The sequence below is a fragment of the Chelmon rostratus genome, chromosome 9 (genome assembly GCF_017976325.1).
Source record: "Chelmon rostratus isolate fCheRos1 chromosome 9, fCheRos1.pri, whole genome shotgun sequence".
NCBI classification, from domain to species: Eukaryota; Metazoa; Chordata; class Actinopteri; order Chaetodontiformes; family Chaetodontidae; genus Chelmon; species Chelmon rostratus.
In genome coordinates, this window is record NC_055666.1 from 2392284 (window position 1) to 2413221 (window position 20938).

Below are 20938 nucleotides of genomic sequence, written 5' to 3' on the forward strand. Positions count from 1 at the left end.
ATTGCACAAGTTCTGAAAGACATTTGGCTTGAATCTCCTTTGATGAGAGAATGGTATTGAGTGGGTAACTTGGGTTAACTGTTAAACTCGAAAAAAACAAAACAAAGAATATATTAGCAAAAGGTAAACAACTTGCTTGAAAGCACCAAATTGAGTAACACTGCCATAAAAGGCAGGACTTTAGAGGGAGAAAATCGCCTGCGTGAGGGCAACGCTACAAGAATGCTAAGCTAAGCTAAGGTCAGGCTTCAAAATAAACACGACGTTCATGTTGCACGTATCAAGAGATAACACAGGTCTGTAAAAATCGTAACCTTGAATTCATTTCCATGATATCATTACCTTTGTTGACATGAACAGCTCTAGATAATAACCGGCTGAAAGTCATTTTGCCGAAAGATCAGCTCCCTTCTCCTGATTCGCGATCCTGTTACACCACGGTTGATTAAACTTCCTGGAAGGACAGAGTAGATGATTCCAAGATCATCGATAAGTCGCTCCACCACTCACTCCACACCTGGTATGTTTGCCGTTATTAAATGACATTTGTAACTCTGACCTCAACAGTTATCTGGATTTTACAGTTTCTAAGCGTTTGCATCTACATAATATCAGTTTAGCAAAGTAAAATTGCTCTTTTAATAGTTTCGTTGATATTGCACAAAATTCCATCAAAAAATGAAGCATTTTTATGTATACGCTATGCAATTTTAAATCCCTTTGACATACTCTTACATTTTGCTTATATTAAACAAAAGTATGTTGTTTTGAGAACATCAACTTCTCTTTTGAAAATCATCGCACGCTCTTGTACATCTCCGTTTTTAATAGTCCCTATTCTAAAAATTAAATTTAGTGAAACAAAGTTTTGATTGTTGAGTTATCTATGTAACTACTTTTACCACTGATCAAAATCATTACTAAAATTGTATACTCTACCAAGTGTGATCGTTTTCCGAAAAGCAAACCAGTCTTAAATTTGAACAGGACAGCGCGTGCTGTCCCTTCATCCAACATATCCATCATTTTAGTAGTTTATTATTTTGTAACATATCCGGATAATTTTTAGTTGATGTATGATTAACTATCACATCGTGTCATGTCGTTATTATTACAGGGCCATTTGGTCACTAATGCATCTTTACCCTGCTGCTCGTGTTTGACACGCAGACTCAGAGAGCAGCCTGACCCGGAGGAGAAGCTCATCGGCCATTTTGCTCGGAAGGGGGCCTCGGCTTCAACACGTGAGAGAGAGGAGCCTGAAGAGACTGAAGCAGTCCAGGATCTCAGACTCCAAGAGGATATTATTCATGTGTGAACCGACAGAGGCATAGGAAGCCAACACAATGCCCACAATCACTCTACCGCCGAAGGAGAATGCTCTCTTCAAGAGAATATTGGTAGGCTACATGCCTGAGATAACGTTAGCTTGCTAGCTAATGCTAGTTTTGCCAAGTAGCCGTCAGTTCTAGCAGTCAGAGCAAGTAGCAAGGGAGTTGTTAGTTCATTAACCAAAAGATTCAATTCACCAAACGCATTGTAATTATGATATATCTGTTATTAACTACTGGTCGTAACAATGCAATTAAGGAAATAGCATAGTTGGCTAGCAACCAGTCATGTGGTATCGTAGCTATGCTTTGGCCTTGCAACACATCCAAACTATATCAATGACAAAGCTGCGAGACACATGACAGCCACACACAACTTAGGTGGATAGTTGAGTTAGCTTTTTAGTTAACAGCGGCAGTTTGGAAACTTATTCGGCTGCAATGTCAATAACGTTTAGCAACATTTGTCTTGTATGTGCGCCCAAAGTAGTTGTCAAACTGAATTTTGTGAGCAGTTGACTCCAGCGCATAACGTGAACTTAGAGCTAACAGTTAGCCGGGTAACTGCCGGATACTTGTCAATTCAAATTCATTGACTAGTATGGAAATGAAATGGTTAACTTGAATCTGTACAACACAAAGGAAATTTCAGTGCTATTAATACATCAGTCGGAGCCACATTTAAATTCGGCATATATCAAACACGCGAAACACTGTTAAGTCAAGAGTTTCAATTTATTTACCGGACACAATGTAATACTAATAATACCTGTAATGTTCCTACTACTGGGCACTGGACTGACTGTACTTTACTTGTGTCAGTCAGGGACTGTAGTGCATACATTGTAGTGGGAGTTGGCAGGATTTCCTCGTGTCTCCTGGCCACAGGCACATCCATCTGGCCGCTTGTCTGATTACATCTCATCAGCAGCCCTCCATCATCAAGGCTGTTCTCAAGTTCTGTTTCTTCCATTAATCTCCATGCTGACATCTTATGCTGACTGCACTGCCAAAGAGGCAATATTTGGTGCATGTTGTGCTTTGCTCACTCGTAGCAGGAAGGACCAGTTATTTCTGCTGGTCACGAACACACACACACACACACACACACACACACACACACACACATGCAGTAATGTCTTTTTCAGTCACTTTACAAGGCTCTCTGAGGATTAGCGCAGCAGAGAATGGCAGGCTGCTGGCCTCAGATGTTGATGTAAAGTCTGCTCTGTCTTTTGTTGCAGAGATGTTATGAGCACAAGCAGTACAGAAATGGCCTGAAGTTCTGCAAACAGATTCTGGGCAACCCAAAGTTTGCTGAGCATGGAGGTAAGACATGAGCTTCTTGCCTTGGCCCCTGCTGAACTAGCAGGAAATTGTGAAACATGCTTCACTGTCACCTTGTTCCTTCTGTGTTTGAGTGGTGAATTTGCTGGTTGTTACCAGGGGTGGGCAATATGACCTAAAATTTAATCATGGTACTTAAAAAAAAAAAAGTTTTTAATGGTGATAGTATTATATGCAGTTTTGCAAAAATAAACGGGATGCTTCACGAAAAACATGATTCTCCCTCGTTTCACTCAATTAACAATGTAAGAGAACATATCCTATAAGTCTTAAAATAATTTAAAAAACAGACGTTTTTATTGGCTCCTAACAGGAATTAAAATGAGATACAGGCCTAGATGTGTTTTGGGACAAGTAGTCTGCCCCATAATGTAGGTAATTAGTAAATATAATGTGAATCATTCTCACAGTGAGACAAGAAGTAGGATTAGGTATCCTAACAGCATTTATTTAGCAGAAAAGCCAAAGTTTATTTTGTAAGTGTAACAGTCAGTGTACCATGGAGAATGTCTGAAGTACATTTACATAGTGCAGCAATAGACACACATACAGACATAATATGTCACAGCAGAAAACTCAACGCTTTTGTTGCAGTATGAAGTGTTGAGACAGTATGAAGTATCTGGGAGACTACACAAAAAGCATCATGAAAATCAGTTGCCCACATCCAACCCACTGCTTTGTTTATTGCATTGGTTTCAAATGAGGCTAGCCTTCACACTGATTCTTTCGACTGTCCCTCAATATAAAATACTCCAGCATTGCTCCAGAGTGTGTCAGCAATAGCTGCTACTAGCCACATTAAGCTGCAGAACATGCTAACACTAAATTCAACATGCTACCCAGCAAAATAAACAGTAAAGCAACATAAAAATGGCAAAACTTAAAGGTTATAAGGGTGGTTGTCAGTATCAGTCCATCCTTGAGCTTCAGTTTTGTAGTGAATCCTGCTTTGTATTGGCCCTAAAAGCAGCCCAAAGTAAAATGATTAGCGCATATTTATAGCCTACAAGTTTTCTGGCTGTTGTTGTGGGGACATCCCTTATCAAGTTCATCCACTGGGTCTTCACTTCCTTGGATGGTGTGAGTAGATGAAGACTTCTGTATTGGTTCTTGCAGCCAGCAACAGAGAAACTGGCATGCGTTGCTCATAATGCCACCTTACACAACTACATATAACTGGAGTTGGCTTTATAGTCAAAAAAATAGGAGTTACTGGATGTAACTCCAGTTCTATGGGTATGTGCATAGCTCTCTCCCTGCATGTTAACAAATAAAGCAACAGGCTCTGTTCAGCGCGATAACCAAGTAGCACAAAGAGGCGGAGAAGGGGGAAGAGCACATACAACTGTACGAATATGTTGGCAATCACACTATTATATTGCTTGTTATTCATCAGCTGATATACATAGTGATACTGATGTATGTGGGATAAGCTGTGATCGGCCAGTGCAGTATATTGGTCCGCCTCTAGTTGTGATATTTGCTTTGCTGTTTACCATTGCACATTGTAGTGGTTCAGGCTTTGTTAGCCTACAGTTAGCAACAGTGGCAGGATTTTAAATTGGCGTACCCGTCATTCTGTTGTATTTGTTCCAAAATTGTTATTTTTTACTACTGATACCTGTTCCATTCAGCTGGCAAGCAAACATATTAAATGCTGTAAAGTATGCTCTGTAAGTCATTCCAACAGTTAATGTGAACTAACTGAGTTGGTAAACCGAGTCAGTGTCATTGTTATGAACTCCCCACCCTTTCTTTGTGCTCCAGAGACACTGGCCATGAAGGGCTTGACCCTCAACTGTCTGGGCAAGAAGGAGGAGGCCTACGAGCTGGTGAGACGAGGCCTACGCAATGACCTGAAGAGCCATGTCTGTATCCTTCCATCAGCCCCTCAGGGCACCCAGATTTCATCTTGCACAAACAGTTTGACAGTCGGATTCACTTAAATACCACAGCTGCTGAATTCACTCTTTTATACCCTTGAGGACTTGCTTTTTACTTAATTTAACACACAAATTTCCCCTCTAGAGGTAAGTAGTTGTAGTAAAGGATTATCTTGTCTTATCATGTCTGCTTGGCTGCTCTTTGTTTAGGCCTGCCTTTAAATTCACCCAGTCTTTTTATTTGCATGTGTTTGTGACTGTGTTTTACAAACAGTTCACAAGGCAGTTAAGCTTTTAGGGTAGATTTTAGATTTTAAGGGTAGATTTTTGAAAACATCATTATTCTAAGAATTTTCTTAGAAGTTTGTCAGTAGGAGCAACTCTTTGAACCAGAAACCTTTATGAATGCGACCCCTGGACAGTGTGTCTGCTTCCTGAGCTCCCTCATTCTGCCAGGCTGGCATGTGTACGGCCTACTGCAGCGCTCAGATAAAAAGTACGACGAGGCCATCAAGTGTTACCGCAATGCTCTGAAGTGGGACAAGGACAACCTGCAGATCCTGCGAGACCTCTCCCTGCTGCAGATCCAGATGAGGGACCTGGAGGGATACAGGGTGAGGATCGCTACAGAGATTAGATGTGTTTAAAAATAGAAACATCCACATAAAAGGTCTGGGTGGAGGGACACAGGATGAAAATGTGTTGGGTGCAAAAGATTGTGCATGTTCAGGCAGTTGCCCATTCTGCTATACAAGATGGAAAGTTAGATGCTGAAGATGGACAGAGGAGAGGTTGACTGACCAGTATAAGTCAATGGTGAAAAGGATAATCAAACATAAATACTATTGTTTACAGTTCTGTGGTGTGCTGGTCTTCTCCCTCTCCAGGAGACTCGGTACCAACTGCTGCAGCTCCGTCCAGCCCAGCGGGCCTCGTGGATCGGATATGCTGTAGCCTATCACCTGTTAGAGGACTTTGAGATGGCTGCTAAGATTGTTGAGGAGTTCCGCAAAACGCAACAGGTAAGCCAAAGCTGTAGCTACTCAACTGAACTGTAAGGATTTCTTTAAATATATCTAGAAGCAAATAGACTCAGCAAATAGGGGGCGGGGGTTTATAAGTATTCACTGATCTCTTCAGGAACTGACCATTTTAACCATGGTGAAATGACACGGTGGGGTCTGGAGTAGACAGGGACATTCTGCAGAACGAAGCCAAAAGAGAAAGTGAAAAGCCTCCCCAGGATAGTTGAAGGGGAGGTGCACAGTATTTGATGTAGTTGTGTGTTTGAGGACACCCCCCCCCCCTACAAAAAAAAAAAACAATAAAAATCTTCAGAACTTGCCCAGGAATCCATTTCACCAAAAATACACTTAAGACCTATTAATTTTCCCTCAAAGTCTTCACTACATATATTATATGAGTCTGGACAGACATAACGTAAACTGCGACCTGACACACAAGCATGACGTACAACACATATCACATCAAGTTTCACATGAGTTCAGACAATAGTAGTCATTAACCTCGCTGCAACCTGAGGCTTACAAGAATGGGTTCCGGATTCATTTGTGTGGAATATATGCTCAATTTACTGCCCACCAACAATTCCAAGAATGGAACACAAAAACTACTGTCCATGGCATGCACACTACTGTCTGCTAACAATCCCACAATTGAATGTGTACTGTACATTTTGCTCAGCAGCTGATATGTTAAGCTTCATGGGAGATTTTCTGATCCTGATTTTCTGTCACCTGATCTCAGGTGCTGTTAAAAGGCCTGATGAGGTGCAAGACATCAAGTCTTTATTGTATCTAAACAAATCAGAGCCACAAGCATTATTTTGAGAAGGTGCAATATTTTAATTCAGAAGACTTTCCCATTGAAGTATAGTACAAGAGTTGCACATGCATGATTTGTTATAGTACAGTCCAATGATGCCTTGATTTCTGTAATAAATCGAGCTCACCCTATACTTTGCAGCAGTGCGCTTTCGCCCCTCCCTCAAAAGCCCAAAGTGAGCCTCAGCCAAGCGTAGAGAGGCATATTTAGTCCAGCCTTAGCCATGATGATGTAAAGAGAAGTAGTACCAATACAGCTGTCAGACAGAAGGATATCACATGACGTGCAGCTGCGCACAGCAAGTACATGTATGAGTGAGCGTACTCGCAGTGAACAGGCAGCGACTGCTGTTCCACACTCTTGCAGTCCCAAAAGTCATACAAATAAGTTAGAGAGCCTCAGCACATGACAGCTTGCAGTGCAGGTATCAGCTCTCTGCAGTGATGACTATGTGTGCGCAACATGCCCAGAGCTGACGGCGTGCCACTGGCTGCCCAACACGTTCAATGCTGACTGAGTCAGAGAAAACTTAGATGAATCACTCTGATAGAGCTGAATAATGAAGCCATTATACACGTTACATTTGCTTTATTTGTTTTTCAGTTGAATTATATTTAGAGTTCAAGGAAATCCAATGTTAAAAAGACTCTTAAAAAAGATTCTTTAAAAGTTAAATAAATATAATAACAGAGCAGCCCTACTAAGTTGTAAGAACCTGGAATTGTCCTTTAAGAGAAGTGTGTTTAACAGGAGTGGATGCTGTGCCACAACTGAATAGAAGATGTGCATTTATTTTTATTTTTTTTCTTTTTTACTATCAAAAACTTGGACTCTCTCCCAAGAATCATGCTGTCTGTTTGACAAGGACCAGAAATACTCCTCAACAATCTCAGAATAGAAAAACATGCTTGAAAGAAGGAATGACGGTACTATTTATAATCCAGGTATTTTTTTCCAAGATGAAATTTATAACAGATTTAATTTAACCCAGTGTCGTTTCCTCGGCTCTTAAGCAGACAGTTATATATGTTAAATGTATCTATACTATAGTATCACTTGGCAAGTGTCTTCATCTGTGCTTGAAGCAATGCCATGATGTCACAAATGCAAGCAAGCCATTGATGTGAATTTAGAATTTTATTTTTTCTAAATAAATAAATAAAACAAAACTTACTGAGTAGGGGGTGTAGTGTATAACACCTGCTGCAAACTCCTAACTGGGTAGGGAAGCTTGGCAATGGGATAACGCTCCTGAGTTCACACTCCCACCAGTGATAATTAGCAAGAAGTCATACAGCTCAAACACTCATATCAGTTCGAGTTTGCTCCAGCATGCTCCACTCACACTCTTTTTTCCCTTTTCTGTTCTGTGTGTTTGTCCAGACGTCCCCAGACAAGGTGGACTACGAGTACAGTGAACTGCTGCTGTATCAGAACCAGGTTCTGAGGGAGGCCGGCCTGCACAAGGAGGCCCTCGATCACCTCAACAACTACGAGAAACAGATCTGTGACAAGCTTGCTGTGGAGGAGACAAGAGGTGGGTTCTGAAGCGGTTCAGTTCTCCAGCTTCCTCTGGACAAAATGTTCACCTGCTGCTGTTTAAACACGAGTCTTTTTCATCATTTCGTAAATTGGATTGTTAAACTTATGAAATACAAACATTGTGCTGAGTTAGTGCTGAAATAAGGGAGTAATAGAAAAGTCACTGTTCAGTATGTACCACAGTTCGGTAAATTTTCAGTCCAGTAGGGGAGACGAAAATGTGTAGGAAATAACCTTTTTGTCATTTCTTAAGAAAATACTTCTTAGTTTGTAAACATTCAACAGTGGCTCAGCGGCCATCATTCTTACTGTAATGGACTGATTATAACACACATGTATTGTATCAGGGCTCAAGCACTTTGACCATATTCTTAAATCCTGTGTTCTCTACGGCGGGTGTGGTAGCATATGCACCGTGATAAACATTTTTATAGCATTACTTATTGCTTTGGTCTGAATCTGCAGTGAGAGGCTACCTGATGCTGTGAGGGACTCTGTTTTTTTGTCTCGCTTTCAAAATCAAAGCATTCAGGTGATGCCGTCATATACAACATGTCTGAAGTGTTTCACAGACATATCAGACTTCAGTTAAACAATGTCAATAGAGAGTTTGACACTTATCTTTTTCACTGTAACAAATGGGAAACCATGATGCTACCATAAAAGGGATCTAAATGTCTAAATGAACTTTGCTAAACTGGCTAACTGGGCTAAACTGACTGGCATACTGCAGCGGATGGAAAATAACTGGTGCACTTCCAAAACTTTCCAGATAAAACTCGCACTCTAGAATTTCCGTTCTGCACGTGCAAGTGCAGACATAAATAGACTATTACAGTAGTTGTTTGGGTCACAATGCATTCAGAACCGAAAAAGCTGCATACCAAACTTAATGTCCTGGACCGAATGGTTTGGGACTTAAACATGTACATTATTACCGCTGTGTTGAAAGAACCGGACCTACAGAAAGGCATTCTCATCTTGAGTCTATTTGCTAATGTGTGAATGTGTGTGTAGGAGAGCTGCTGCTGAAGTTGGAGAGGCCTGAGGAGGCTTCTGAGGTCTACAGGAAACTGCAGGAGAGGAACCCTGAGAACTGGGCCTACTACCAGGGCTTGGAACAGGCCTTTAAACCAGGTGAATACTATCTTCAGGCCCACATGCATGCTCCATGTGATACAATATATTTTATTTCAACATTGTATATTAGTACTGAAGCCATCAAAACTGTGAAATAACATATGGAATTATGAAGTAAACAAAAAGGTGTTGGGTGTTGGGTGATATGTTTACTCTGTGGATCTCCTTACACTCCGTGTTTATGCGTGTTTGTTTGTTTTCAGGAAGTACAGAAGAGCGGCAGAAGATTTATGAGGACTCCTGGGTGAAGTTTCCTAAAGGCCTGGTTCCACGAAGACTGCCGCTTAATTTCCTCACAGGTGAACACAGTACAGCCTTCAGCACCACCGAATTTAACACATACCGCATCTCATGGTCTTCATCAGCAGATAGCTTGCTTAGTAAACAAATGTCATTACCCCACACACTACAGCACTAGAAAATGACTATGTAAAAATGGTAAAAAAATCCAAAACCAAATGTCATTTCACTTCATTACAACCCAGTTGAAACTTTTTTCTATTCCAATTCTAATTTTCTTGTAGATCTGTGATAAAAGCCCTCCATGTAAATACATGCCTCTTCAGAGGAGTCATTCTCTGCTATGTGGCAGTGTAAATCTCACTTTACTGTACCTTTACCGTGTGTTGTGCTGGCCAGGGGAGAAGTTTCGTGAATGTCTGGACAGCTACCTGAGGATGAACTTCAGTAAAGGTTGTCCACCTGTCTTCACTACCCTCAAATCCCTCTATACAGACAAAGAAAAGGTAAGCAGGATGGTCTTTAGAATATGTACTTCCTCACTGAAATTCCCTCTGAAATTAAACTACCATTTACCTTTTTTTCCTCCTCATGCAGGTTACAATCATTGAAGAACTAGTAGTTGGCTATGAATCCTGTCTAAAAAGCTGTCGAATGTTTCATGAAAATGGTGAGTGTTGCTGGTCATTTGTCTCACCTGAATACTTTGATTTTAATGTATTTGTCACTCCAGACCATGTAAATCTCACATGAAGGCAGATGTTTGTGTAGCAGGTCTGTGAATCCACACACACTTACTGTGTCTTAAATATGTGCACAGACGATGGGAAGGAGGAGCCTCCTACAACTCTGTTGTGGGTACAGTATTTCCTGGCGCAGCACTTTGACTTCATAGACCAGCCCAGCCTCGCTCTGGAGTACATAAACACTGCCATCGACAGCACCCCCACGCTCATCGAGCTCTTCCTCATCAAGGCCAAGATCTACAAGGTTTAGTATGAACTCTGTACATAAACAGATGAGCAGAATGTTAGTCATTTTGAAGTTGAGTGATTAGGTTTCTTTGGTATCATGAGGCTTTCTTTCACTCTTCCCTTGTCTTCTTCCCTGCCTCCGTGGCCCTGCAGCACGCAGGCAACATAAAGGAAGCAGCTCGGTGGATGGACGAGGCTCAGGCCCTGGACACTGCTGACCGCTTCATCAACTCCAAGTGTGCCAAGTACATGCTGAAGGCTGGCCTCATCAAAGAAGCAGAGGAGATGTGCTCCAAGTTCACACGGGTAAAAGACAGGAAGAGTGCATGCTGGGGAAAAAAGGGTTGGAAGATTTGTGCATCATATGCATTCTAGTCACATTTTACTGTTTTTAACCTTCACCTTAGCCTCTTAGCAGCCACTGCTGCGTCAGTTATGTTCCAGTCTTGATTTCCAAAAGCAGTATTTATCTATCCACAGTGTGAAGTGCCTTCATTTACATTTGAGTAACATTTTGGTGAGTGAAAGTGGGATTCATCAGGTTGAAATGAACAGGTTACAATACGTTTTGTGCAGTTTTTCCTGAATCCAACTTTGAACACTACACAGACCAAACCAGGTCTTTTCCATAAAGCATTTGCATGGACCACCATGATTCCAGCTCACCTCACTGACTACAGTTTGTCTTTGGCTACACAATGTGATAGAGGAAGTGTCTGCTTTCAGGAGGGGACGTCTGCAGTCGAGAACTTGAATGAGATGCAGTGCATGTGGTTCCAGACGGAGTGTGCGTTGGCCTACAAAGGCATGAACAAGTTTGGAGAGGCCCTGAAGAAGTGCCACGAGATTGAGAGGGTGAGCTTCCACAACTATCCTCACCACCATACCCCAGACCACAGATCGCATCTTGATTTTCCAGGCTAACATGAAATTCAGTCGGCCCCACTTCAGTCCAGAAGGAGGTGGCAATTCAGCTGAAGCTGTTTGGGAAACAGCAGATTTTAGTAGAGTTTAGGTAGGTAGCTAACTGCTATCAATAAATGGAGACATGTGGATAAATCTTATTTATGAACTATGAGTAACACAAAAGTTTTATTGTCTTCTTCCATGCTCTCTCACCCACAGTGAGCATTCTGTGGTTGGACCTATCAGAGATAACATAAATGCTACAACAGCTTGGTACGCTTTCTGTATGGTTTCAGGAGTTCAAACAGTCTCAGGTGCTCCCGACATTGTGCATTTGAGCGTACCACATTCATTTTTCTAACATCAACAGATCTAAACGCTGGCTCATTCCTCACCTTTCTTCTCTCCTTCTCTTCATTAGCATTTTGTGGAGATCACAGATGACCAGTTTGACTTCCACACCTACTGCATGAGGAAGATGACATTGCGCTCCTACGTGGACCTGCTGAAGCTGGAGGATGTCCTGCGGCAGCATCCGTTCTACTACAAAGCTGCTCGAACCGCCATCAAAATCTACCTGGCCCTGCACGACAAACCTCTGACTGACGACAACAAGGAAAGCCAGGCAGACACCGGTCAGAGAGTGTGTGTGTGTGTGTGTGTGTGTGTGTGTGTGTGTGTGTGTGTGTTGTAAACAGTGCCGTTGTTAGTCAACTAATACCTCTCAAATGAGAGTTTATGTTTTTATAAAAGTCAAAATCAGCCTTTTCTATTTCAAATGTTCCCGTACTGTTTAGATCAGTCATTGATTGTCAAGGGGGTTTACACCCATGATTAGAGCCTCACGATTCCCATGATGCCGAGCAAGGACGAAACTGCAGAATTTGATTGTAAGAACAGAATCAACCATGAAATGCAGAATATGACAGACATTGCCAAAATGTGAACTCATTAAAGGATAACTTTCGTTTTTTACAACCTGGACTTTATTTGTAGCATTAAATACGACCATATAGACACCCAGACAACTTCGGTGGCATTTGGAGTCGTTTTGAAGAAATTAGCCACAGAAGAGCGGCGCGTATATCCATATAATGTGAGTAATTGGGGCACCCGTGCGTAGCCTCTATAAACGCATAATCTGCGGCGAAACTCGTTCATATTCCAATATTTTGTTATGATATGCTGGCGCTATTCCCCTCTGAGCCCGTGGTGGCATGTTATCAACATCCAGTGTCTCTAGACAACTACTTCTGACGTGGATGACGTCATTTTCGAGCGCCGCGCGCTGCGAGCAACCAGCCACAACACGGCTAACTCTGCGGCGGTCGGCTAGTTTAGCTGTAGTTTGCGACTGTTATTTTTCACAAAATGGATGAATATTTTTCCGACTCTGAGGTGGTGGACGATGACTTTGTTTACGATGGACGTCCTTACCGTTTGAGCCAGAGTGCACGGACGAGGAGCTCGTTGAAAGGAGGACGTGGAGGCAGAGAGAGGAACAGCTGGTCAAACAACAACAAACGGCTGCGCGTCCACGAGTAGACGGTAACTGGTGGTGTTCTTGTGGACAATGTTCATCGATGACAACAGAGGAGGATGTGTCAATAAACGTCTGTATCACAACACTGGAGGATTTCCGCGCAATGATAAACCGGGCTGTGGTGGAGACGTTTTTTCGTGTCCCTAAAGTGAACTTGAAGACCCAGCGCTCGAAAATGACGTCATCCACGTCAGAAGTAGTTGTCTAGAGACACTGGATGTTGATAACATGCCACCACGGGCTCAGAGGGGAATAGCGCCAGCATATCATATCAAAATATTGGAATATGAACGAGTTTCGCCGCAGATTATGCGTTTATAGAGGCTACGCACGGGTGCCCCAATTACTAGCATTATACGGATATACGCGCCGCTCTTCTGTGGCTAATTTCTTCAAAACGACTCCAAATGCCACCGAAGTTGTCTGGGTGTCTAAATGGTCGTATTTAATGCTACAAATAAAGTCCAGGTTGTAAAAAATGAAAGTTATCCTTTAAAATCAGGGTTTTCTCTATCACAAGTTTTTTACAGAAACAAACACACACACTCACAGTCATGTGAACAGGTCCTCTGAAAGAGCTCATTACCTCAACAAATTTTCAGAAGTGCAGACATGAGTTTGTTGAAGACTTTATGGCCGTACGCGTAGTCAGATAATCTGTTGGAAAAATGAAAAAAGCTACACCCTTTTGGGATAAACAGCAAGAACAAGGAGCATTGCTGAATGTGAGAGTAGCCTCCGTCAGACCCACTTACCTGCAGAGTTCCAGCTGCATATGGAGGCTGTATGCAGGAGAGCCTTTTGCTAAAAAAGAAAAAAAAAATAGTAGTATGTTGTGTTACATCGAATTTGTTGATATTTTCTTATCTATCTGTTGAAGTTTTATTCATCCTACCACATAATTAGACACCCTTTCTGAATTCAGAAACATTAACATGGAAAAAATGGAATTTGGGGAAAAAATAGAATCTAGAAATAACTAAAATGGATTTCATAGGGCCCTGCATCATTTTCCCAGTTACGCTGCTACCAGGAACTAAGCATGATGCCAATTGTGAGTGAGTTTGTATGTCGTTGTTTTAATTCTTTTTCACTGTGAACATTTGTGTTTGTTTTATACATAATTTCTGAATAATCTGTCTCGAATCCCTTTTTATTTTGACTCATTGTAATACATTAGTTAAAAACTGATTGTGGCTGTAGTTGGCTGAAAATATCATAATTCTCTCCTCAGAATTGTTAACTAGGTGTGTTATTCACAGGTTGTGTGGCAGAAATCTTATTTGGAATTTTTTCTGTGGTTAGGACCCATTTCAGGAACTCAGGAATCTTAATTTACCTCATCTTCATGGTTCTTCAAACGCAATGGAAACACACACAGGAATGTGCATAACAGACTTTATAGTTCCTCCTGTGATCTGTGGTTCCATAGATCCATAGTTCTGGAGCATGTTGGTCTTAAAGGACACTGTGCAAAACAATACCATGACAGCACCACCAAACACCACTTACTGTTTTCTCTGTAGAGAATCTGACAGACAAGGAGTTGAAGAAACTGCGCAACAAACAGCGAAGAGCCCAGAAGAAGGCGCAGCTAGAAGAGGAGAAGAAGAATGCAGAGAAAGAGAAACAGCTAAAGAACCAGAAGAAGAAGAAGGAGGACGATGATGAGGAGATAGGAGGGCCAAAAGAGGAGCTAATACCAGACAAACTGGCCAAGGTGGGTTCATTTTCCAGCTCTTTCAGCATGACAGAAGGTATCGGAGCTGATAGGTAGAATTCTCACAGATGATAATTTGATGTGGTTGACTTCTTTCCCAGCCGGAGAATCCTCTGGAGGAGGCCGTGAAGTTCCTGATCCCTCTGAAGAACCTGGTACGCAACAAGATCGAGACTCACCTCCTGGCCTTCGAGATCTACTTCAGGAAAGGTCAGACAGATAGTGCCAGCCTGCATTTTACCTCGGCTCACACACTCATTTCAGTGGTCCCAACTGCTTTCCTTCATTCCTCCAGAGAAGTACCTGTTGATGCTGCAGTCAGTGAAGAGGGCTGTTGTCATAGAGCCCTCCAACCCATGGCTGCACCAGTGTCTAGTGCGCTTCTTCAAAGGAGGTGAGCTAATGTTCCATAGTAACATGTGCTGCATAGTACTGGGGGAGATTTGTCAAAGTCACCTGAAGGGCAGGTGTTCTTACGAACCTTTGAGTCGAGATGGTGGCACCATAGAAATACCATACCAATACCAGTAGACCACCATAGATTGACATGTCCCACTTTGAATTAAGACTTTTAAAGCTGTGTGTGTGTCGTTTACATGTGTATAGTTGGTGAGAGTGCAGACTTGGCGGAGGCGGTGAGGACGGTGTTGAAGCAGGAGATCTCCAGGCTGTTTGGGGAGAGCAACCCTCAGAGCTTCAACAAGAACTACCTGAGCCAACACTCCAGCTCCATTCCACATCGACTGGCCGGTACGCAACACACGCACACCCACGCATGCACACACACACACACACACACACACACACACACACACACACACACACACACACACACACACAGACCTCTTTAACGCAGGAGATGTCTATCATCATCTTTCTGTAAAACCCCTGCCACTCAAAGACACAGAATTTCTGTGCAGTTTGGTTTCACGTTCATCTGCTGAAGGGGAAACGTTTCTCTGAGCCTTAAAGCTCAGTTTGACACCTGCATGATTTTGTGACATCACAACTAGTTTGGGAGCCAGTCAGGCTGTGATGTGGAAACACGAACATACACCGTGAACAGACTTTTCAGTGAAGCAGGACACATTTTGTGTTCACCAGTCAGACTTTTGAAATGATATGTGCAGAGATTTGGGATTTTTCAGTGAAGGAGAAGAAGAATTTAAGCCATATATATTTTATGTGAGCCTGTTTGTCTCCCCTGGGTTTTGTCCACCTCTGCCTGCCAGTGTTGCAGCACTGCTCTCCTTTACCACAGCCGCCTCTACACTGCAGCATTTCACTTGCACGCCAGTAAAGTGTGGTGTGAGTGTGAATGTAAATGTATTTGTGTGCATTGGTGCAAGTTTTGATAGTTCAATTGGAGAATTACATGATTTTGTAGACTCCTAACTCTGCCTTTCTCTTTCTTATTAGCAAAGATCACTTGGCGCTGACCGTCACTTTTGCCAGTTAAAATGACAAACCTCTCCGGTGGCAGGTCGTATCAGCTGTAGCTAGTTAACGTTGATTCTTTGGGTAACTTGATAATAGGCCAAAAGTAAACTTTCTCTTTTCTGGTTTGTGGTCCCTAAGGAGCAGAACAGTGACTTAAAATTTTGTTGAAAAAGGAAACATTGTCATTGAAACACTCTGAAAAAGTTATTTCACTGACAAATAAAACAAACATTATTTGTCAAATTTAATTATTTCATTTTATTTAGATTTTTTTTATTGTTTTTTTCCAATAATCTTTTCAAAAATAAAAACATGAGGCCCTCATGTATAAAGGACTGCGCAGCTCTCATAGTGAAAGATGGCCTGCTTGTGAAATGTAAAAAACATTAATGCTGATAACTGAGGTGGAGGCATGGAAAAAATGACTCTTTGGTGGTTTGTCATCTGGAATCAGTAACAAACACAACCTGACGGAGTATCACAGTGGCAGCCAATGCAGCCGGCTCAGAGACCCCCAGCATGGCTGAGGTTTCAAACAAACGGTCCCCAGTGAGTCAGCCATGATACAGGAGCTCAGTGCTTGATGGGTGGTGGATTTAGTTTATTTATGAATGCAGAACAAAACTTGGACTGTGCGTATCTAACCTCGTGTTGCTGCGGCTGAAACATGAACTGAAATTACCATCATGATCTTTGTGTAAATGTGACTTGCGTATTCACTCATGGGGCCAACATGTGAAACTGCCGTCACATTTGGGGAAACAGGGTGCTCGTCTGATAGGGGCTTTTGTTTTGAAACAGCTGTCTCTCTCTTGTATTCCCAGCTGCTAAGATGATGGTCTACCTGGAGCCTTCCTCTGACAAGATGGCCTGTGAGATAGCTACAGCACTGGATGAGTCACTGTCTGGAAAAAGCATCCAGGTATGTGGTGGTTTACCAACACCTACGCTACCAGGCATCACACACGTGCCATCCCTGGTTTTGGTTAGTGTCCACAGTCATTCAGATAATCTAACTGTGTGTTTGTATTTATGTGCTGCAGATCTGTGCTGAGGTGCTGGAGGCTTTGCGTGACGGGAAGCTGGGCGAGGGCCAGCAGAAGGCTGCTGAGGCTTACCGTGCCGCTTGCCATAAGATCTACCCCTACAGCCTGGCCTTCATGCCACCCGGTTACCAGGACAACAGCACCACAATCAGCGCCAACGGCGACTTGTCGGCGGGAGAACATGATGACATGGGAAACGAAATGTGAGCTCTGATGAGGAGCAGCAGCAGGAGGAGGAGGAAGAGGAGGAGGTGCGAACACGCCGCCAGACGCCTTAGTCTGCCAACACACCCATTTTCCCAACCCAGCCCCCCCTCCTGTCCCTGGGCTATGGCTGCTGTGAGTCGCCCTCGCATTGCACTGATCTGGATGGACGGAGCGCCACAGGAGAGACGGGAAAGGGAGCTGGCACATGGAGGAAGGCGATGCCCATTTAACTTTTTTAAACAACAACAGTTGTTCTGTAACTGAAAAAAAACTGATAAATACGGTATGTGGAGGCAAAAAAGGATTCTGGGAAAAGTGGACGTGGGTGGCTGAGATGGCTTCTGTAAACACAGTCTAGGTTTTCTATAACTCCTGTGTTTTCACGCCATGTCCTTCTTGAAGGTGCATCTGCTTCTCATGTTTTTAAAAGTAATTTATATATTACAAACTGACAAATGGATTAATAAAACAATGTTTGCAAAACCAAACAGTACAATTGTGGTAGTGGTGATGATGTTGGGGGTGAGTGTTGTTTCCTTCACTTGTCTGCACCTCTGCAGTTTGATCTTGGTGGGAAAAGGTGTGACGTATCCCATAAAAACCACTTGCTTCCAGACCGAATTCAGCACACTGTCAACCTGCTGCTCTTTATCAACCATCAAAGAGTTCTGAATAAAACTGGTTTTCTGAAGTGATTCATTTGAACTGATCGCACTGTGATCCATGCAGGGGCAACTAGATATAATAAAATGTTAAGGTGCTGAGTGTGCAAGAGAAGAAGAGCTGTCTTTGCAGTGTTGCGTGTCTGAGTCTTAACCAGAGCGTGAAGTGATCTTTCACAGCTTGAGTTGGTGCATCTACATGCATTTAGGCATGTAGACATGGTTAAGACGATCTGCTGCAGTTCAAACCAAGCATCAGAATGGGGAAGAAAGGTGATTTAAGTGACTATGAACGTGGCATGGTTGTTGGTGCCAGACGGGCTGGTCTGAGTATTTCAGAAACTGCTGATCTACTGGGATTTTCACGCACAACCATCTCCAGGGTTTACAGAGAATGGTCTGAAAAAGAAAATATCTAGTGAGCGGCAGTTCTGTGGTTGAAAATGCCTTGTTGATGCCAGAGGTCAGAGGAGAATGGCCGGACTGGTTCGAGCTGATAGAAAGGCAACAGTAACTTAAATAACCACTCATTACAACTGAGGTATGCAGAAGAGCCTCTCTGAACATCTAAGAACAGGAAACTGAGGTTACAATATGTACAGGCTCACCAAAATTGGATAATAGAAGATTGGAAAAACTTTGCCTGGTCTGATGAGTCTCGATTTCTGCTGGGACAGTCAGATGGTAGGGTCAGAATTTGGCGTCAACAACATGAAAGCATGGATCCATCCTGCCTTGAATCAACGGTTCAGGCTGGTGGTGGTGGTGTGATGGTGTGGGGGATATTTTCTTGGCACACTTTGGGTCCCTTAGTACCAATTGAGCATTGTTTCAATGCCACAGCCTACCTGAGTATTGTTGCTGACCATGTCCATCCCTTTATGACCACAGTGAACCCATCTTCTCATGGCTAATTCCAGCAGGATAACACACCATTCACTGTACTCAAACGGCCCCTACAGTCACCAGATATCAATCCAATAGAGCACCTTTGGGATGTGGTAGAACGGGAGATTCGCATCATGGATGTGCAGCCGACAAATCTGCAGCAACTGCGAGATGCTATCATGTCAATATGGACCAAACTCTCTGAGGAATGTTTCCAGTACCTTGTTGAATCTATTCCACGAAGGATTAAGGCAGTCCTGAAGGCAAAAGGGGGTCCAATCTGGTACTAGCAAGGTGTACCTAATAAAGTGGCCGGTGAGTGTCGATGGGACAAAGGTTAGTAGCAGGGTAAAAAAGTCAGAACTAATGTTTGAGTTTAGTAATACAGACTCAGTATCTGACAGATCTGACTTAGTAAATGTTATGTTGACTTTTTAAGTTACTTTTTTATTATTTTAATATATCACATACTTTTGATTTACTACGTTTAAGTGTTGGTAAGTAAAAAGGTTGATTGATAACTTCCTATATCATAATTCTGACGCAATAAAGGAATTACAGTAAGTTTGATTTAGAAAGTAAACTTCTGCAACAGCAACAAGAACAGGAAAATGACTAAGAGCAAAGAGTTAAACACCTAAAGAGCAAATATACCAACAACCCAGTGAACAATTTAAAACCCAACCATAAAGTCTCATACAGGACAAAAACACAGTTCCTTATCCAACAACCCAAATATAAACATTTTCAGTACAGTAACAAATCAAGTAGATATCTGGAACCTACAACAACGCAGAAAAGACCAAGGAATAATCCCGTCCATACTGAATTCTAAAGGTGCTATTACCCACAATCCACAGGATATGAATAATAAAAAATGTTACTGTAAAATATACTCCACAGAGGCACCCAGCCAAGTAAAAAACAGAATCCTTTCTAAACAGCTAAATCCACCGAGAGCAAGCAAGCATCACACAAATTAACACTGATCTAATAATTATTACCAAAACACAAGTGACCACAGTAGAGACAGTCATCCCATGCTAACTGTGCACCAATAAAAAAGAAAGGGAAGGAGCTGGAGCAATAATTACAAACCATCAGGTTTGGTCATTGTCAGTAACACTTTTTTCTCACATTGGCTTGTACTGTAAATGATAATGAGAGATGACTGATCACCGACTTGATTGTCATTATACAGTATAACAGCAATTTACTGTAGAGCATGTTATAATTGACCTTTGTTCACTTTAGATTTGCACTTTTTCACTGAACTCATGATATTTACTGGATGTTCTCATTTAATCAACAATGTCACAGTTCAGTTTGATAAGCAGGCCACTCTAATCTGTCATGTTAGGTTTGTTGCAATAGATACACGCCTCAATGACAACATCCACTTATCTTTTATATCACTTTTCAATAAGTTCACATGAACAGTGGCTGGCCTGTTCATGTCAGAGATAACTGGCCAATGAGACTCGGTCTGTGGGGGTCCAACCTCTGTACAGGGCTGTACCAGCCCAAGAACATAACTGTGAACCACACCCGGAAATCGGTGCTCCTTCTGACAGAGATCCTGCGAGAGCTCTGTCACTCTGAGTCCAGCGCTGCCTTACTTTACCTGTGACCTAAATAAATCCTACATCTGTGAACTGAAGTAAGGCTAACAAATTGACTGTGAATATTTAACAAGCTGTTTTCACATTTTTTGTGACTTCTGGCAGGAAAAGAGCTAAAAATAAGAGTAGAGCAAAAACTTAACAGAACAATACAACAGTCAAAGCAACAATATTTAAACCTGTACTGATTAACGGCCACTAGTCACGTGGCTGTGTGGATATTACAGCCTTCAGAAAAGTCCAGTGTCCTGCTTGTATTCACAGCTAGTAGGCTGATGTGAACATTTTTCCCAGTTGAGAGCACTACAATATCTACAATATATGAATGAACCATCCCATTCAGGAGGTTCTATAGTAGAAAAACATTACAGAGAATCCATCAATGCTGACCAGCACATCATGTATATTGAGATTGTTATATTGTGCTGGTTTGTACTTTAATGCTGCTATACTTTACTCATGTGTCATTATGCCAAATTGGTAAGAAGTTCTATCAGTGACTGATTGATGATGTAGGTTAAAATGTGGAGTCCTGCCTCTGAACTTTGGCACAGTGTGTCTATGAACATTTCAGTCAGTTTGGCAGCAGCTCAAATCAA

The 20938-nt window shown here is 42.2% G+C and overlaps 1 protein-coding gene across 1 annotated transcript; it reads left to right on the top strand.

Annotated features, from left to right (window-relative positions):
• The first annotated feature begins 1212 nt into the window (after window positions 1-1212).
• Window positions 1213-17833, top strand: LOC121611604 (N-alpha-acetyltransferase 15, NatA auxiliary subunit-like). The gene is made up of 20 exons (XM_041944229.1): window positions 1213-1400; window positions 2576-2660; window positions 4449-4553; window positions 5021-5178; window positions 5452-5586; window positions 7793-7946; window positions 8969-9088; window positions 9295-9390; window positions 9731-9837; window positions 9929-10001; window positions 10152-10321; window positions 10459-10611; window positions 11032-11160; window positions 11633-11846; window positions 14281-14474; window positions 14576-14684; window positions 14770-14868; window positions 15081-15224; window positions 16739-16836; window positions 16958-17833. Exons 1-20 carry the CDS (start codon window positions 1347-1349, stop codon window positions 17165-17167), a joined length of 2607 nt encoding a protein of 868 aa, XP_041800163.1. The 5' UTR covers window positions 1213-1346; the 3' UTR covers window positions 17168-17833.
• The last annotated feature ends 3105 nt before the right edge of the window (window positions 17834-20938 follow it).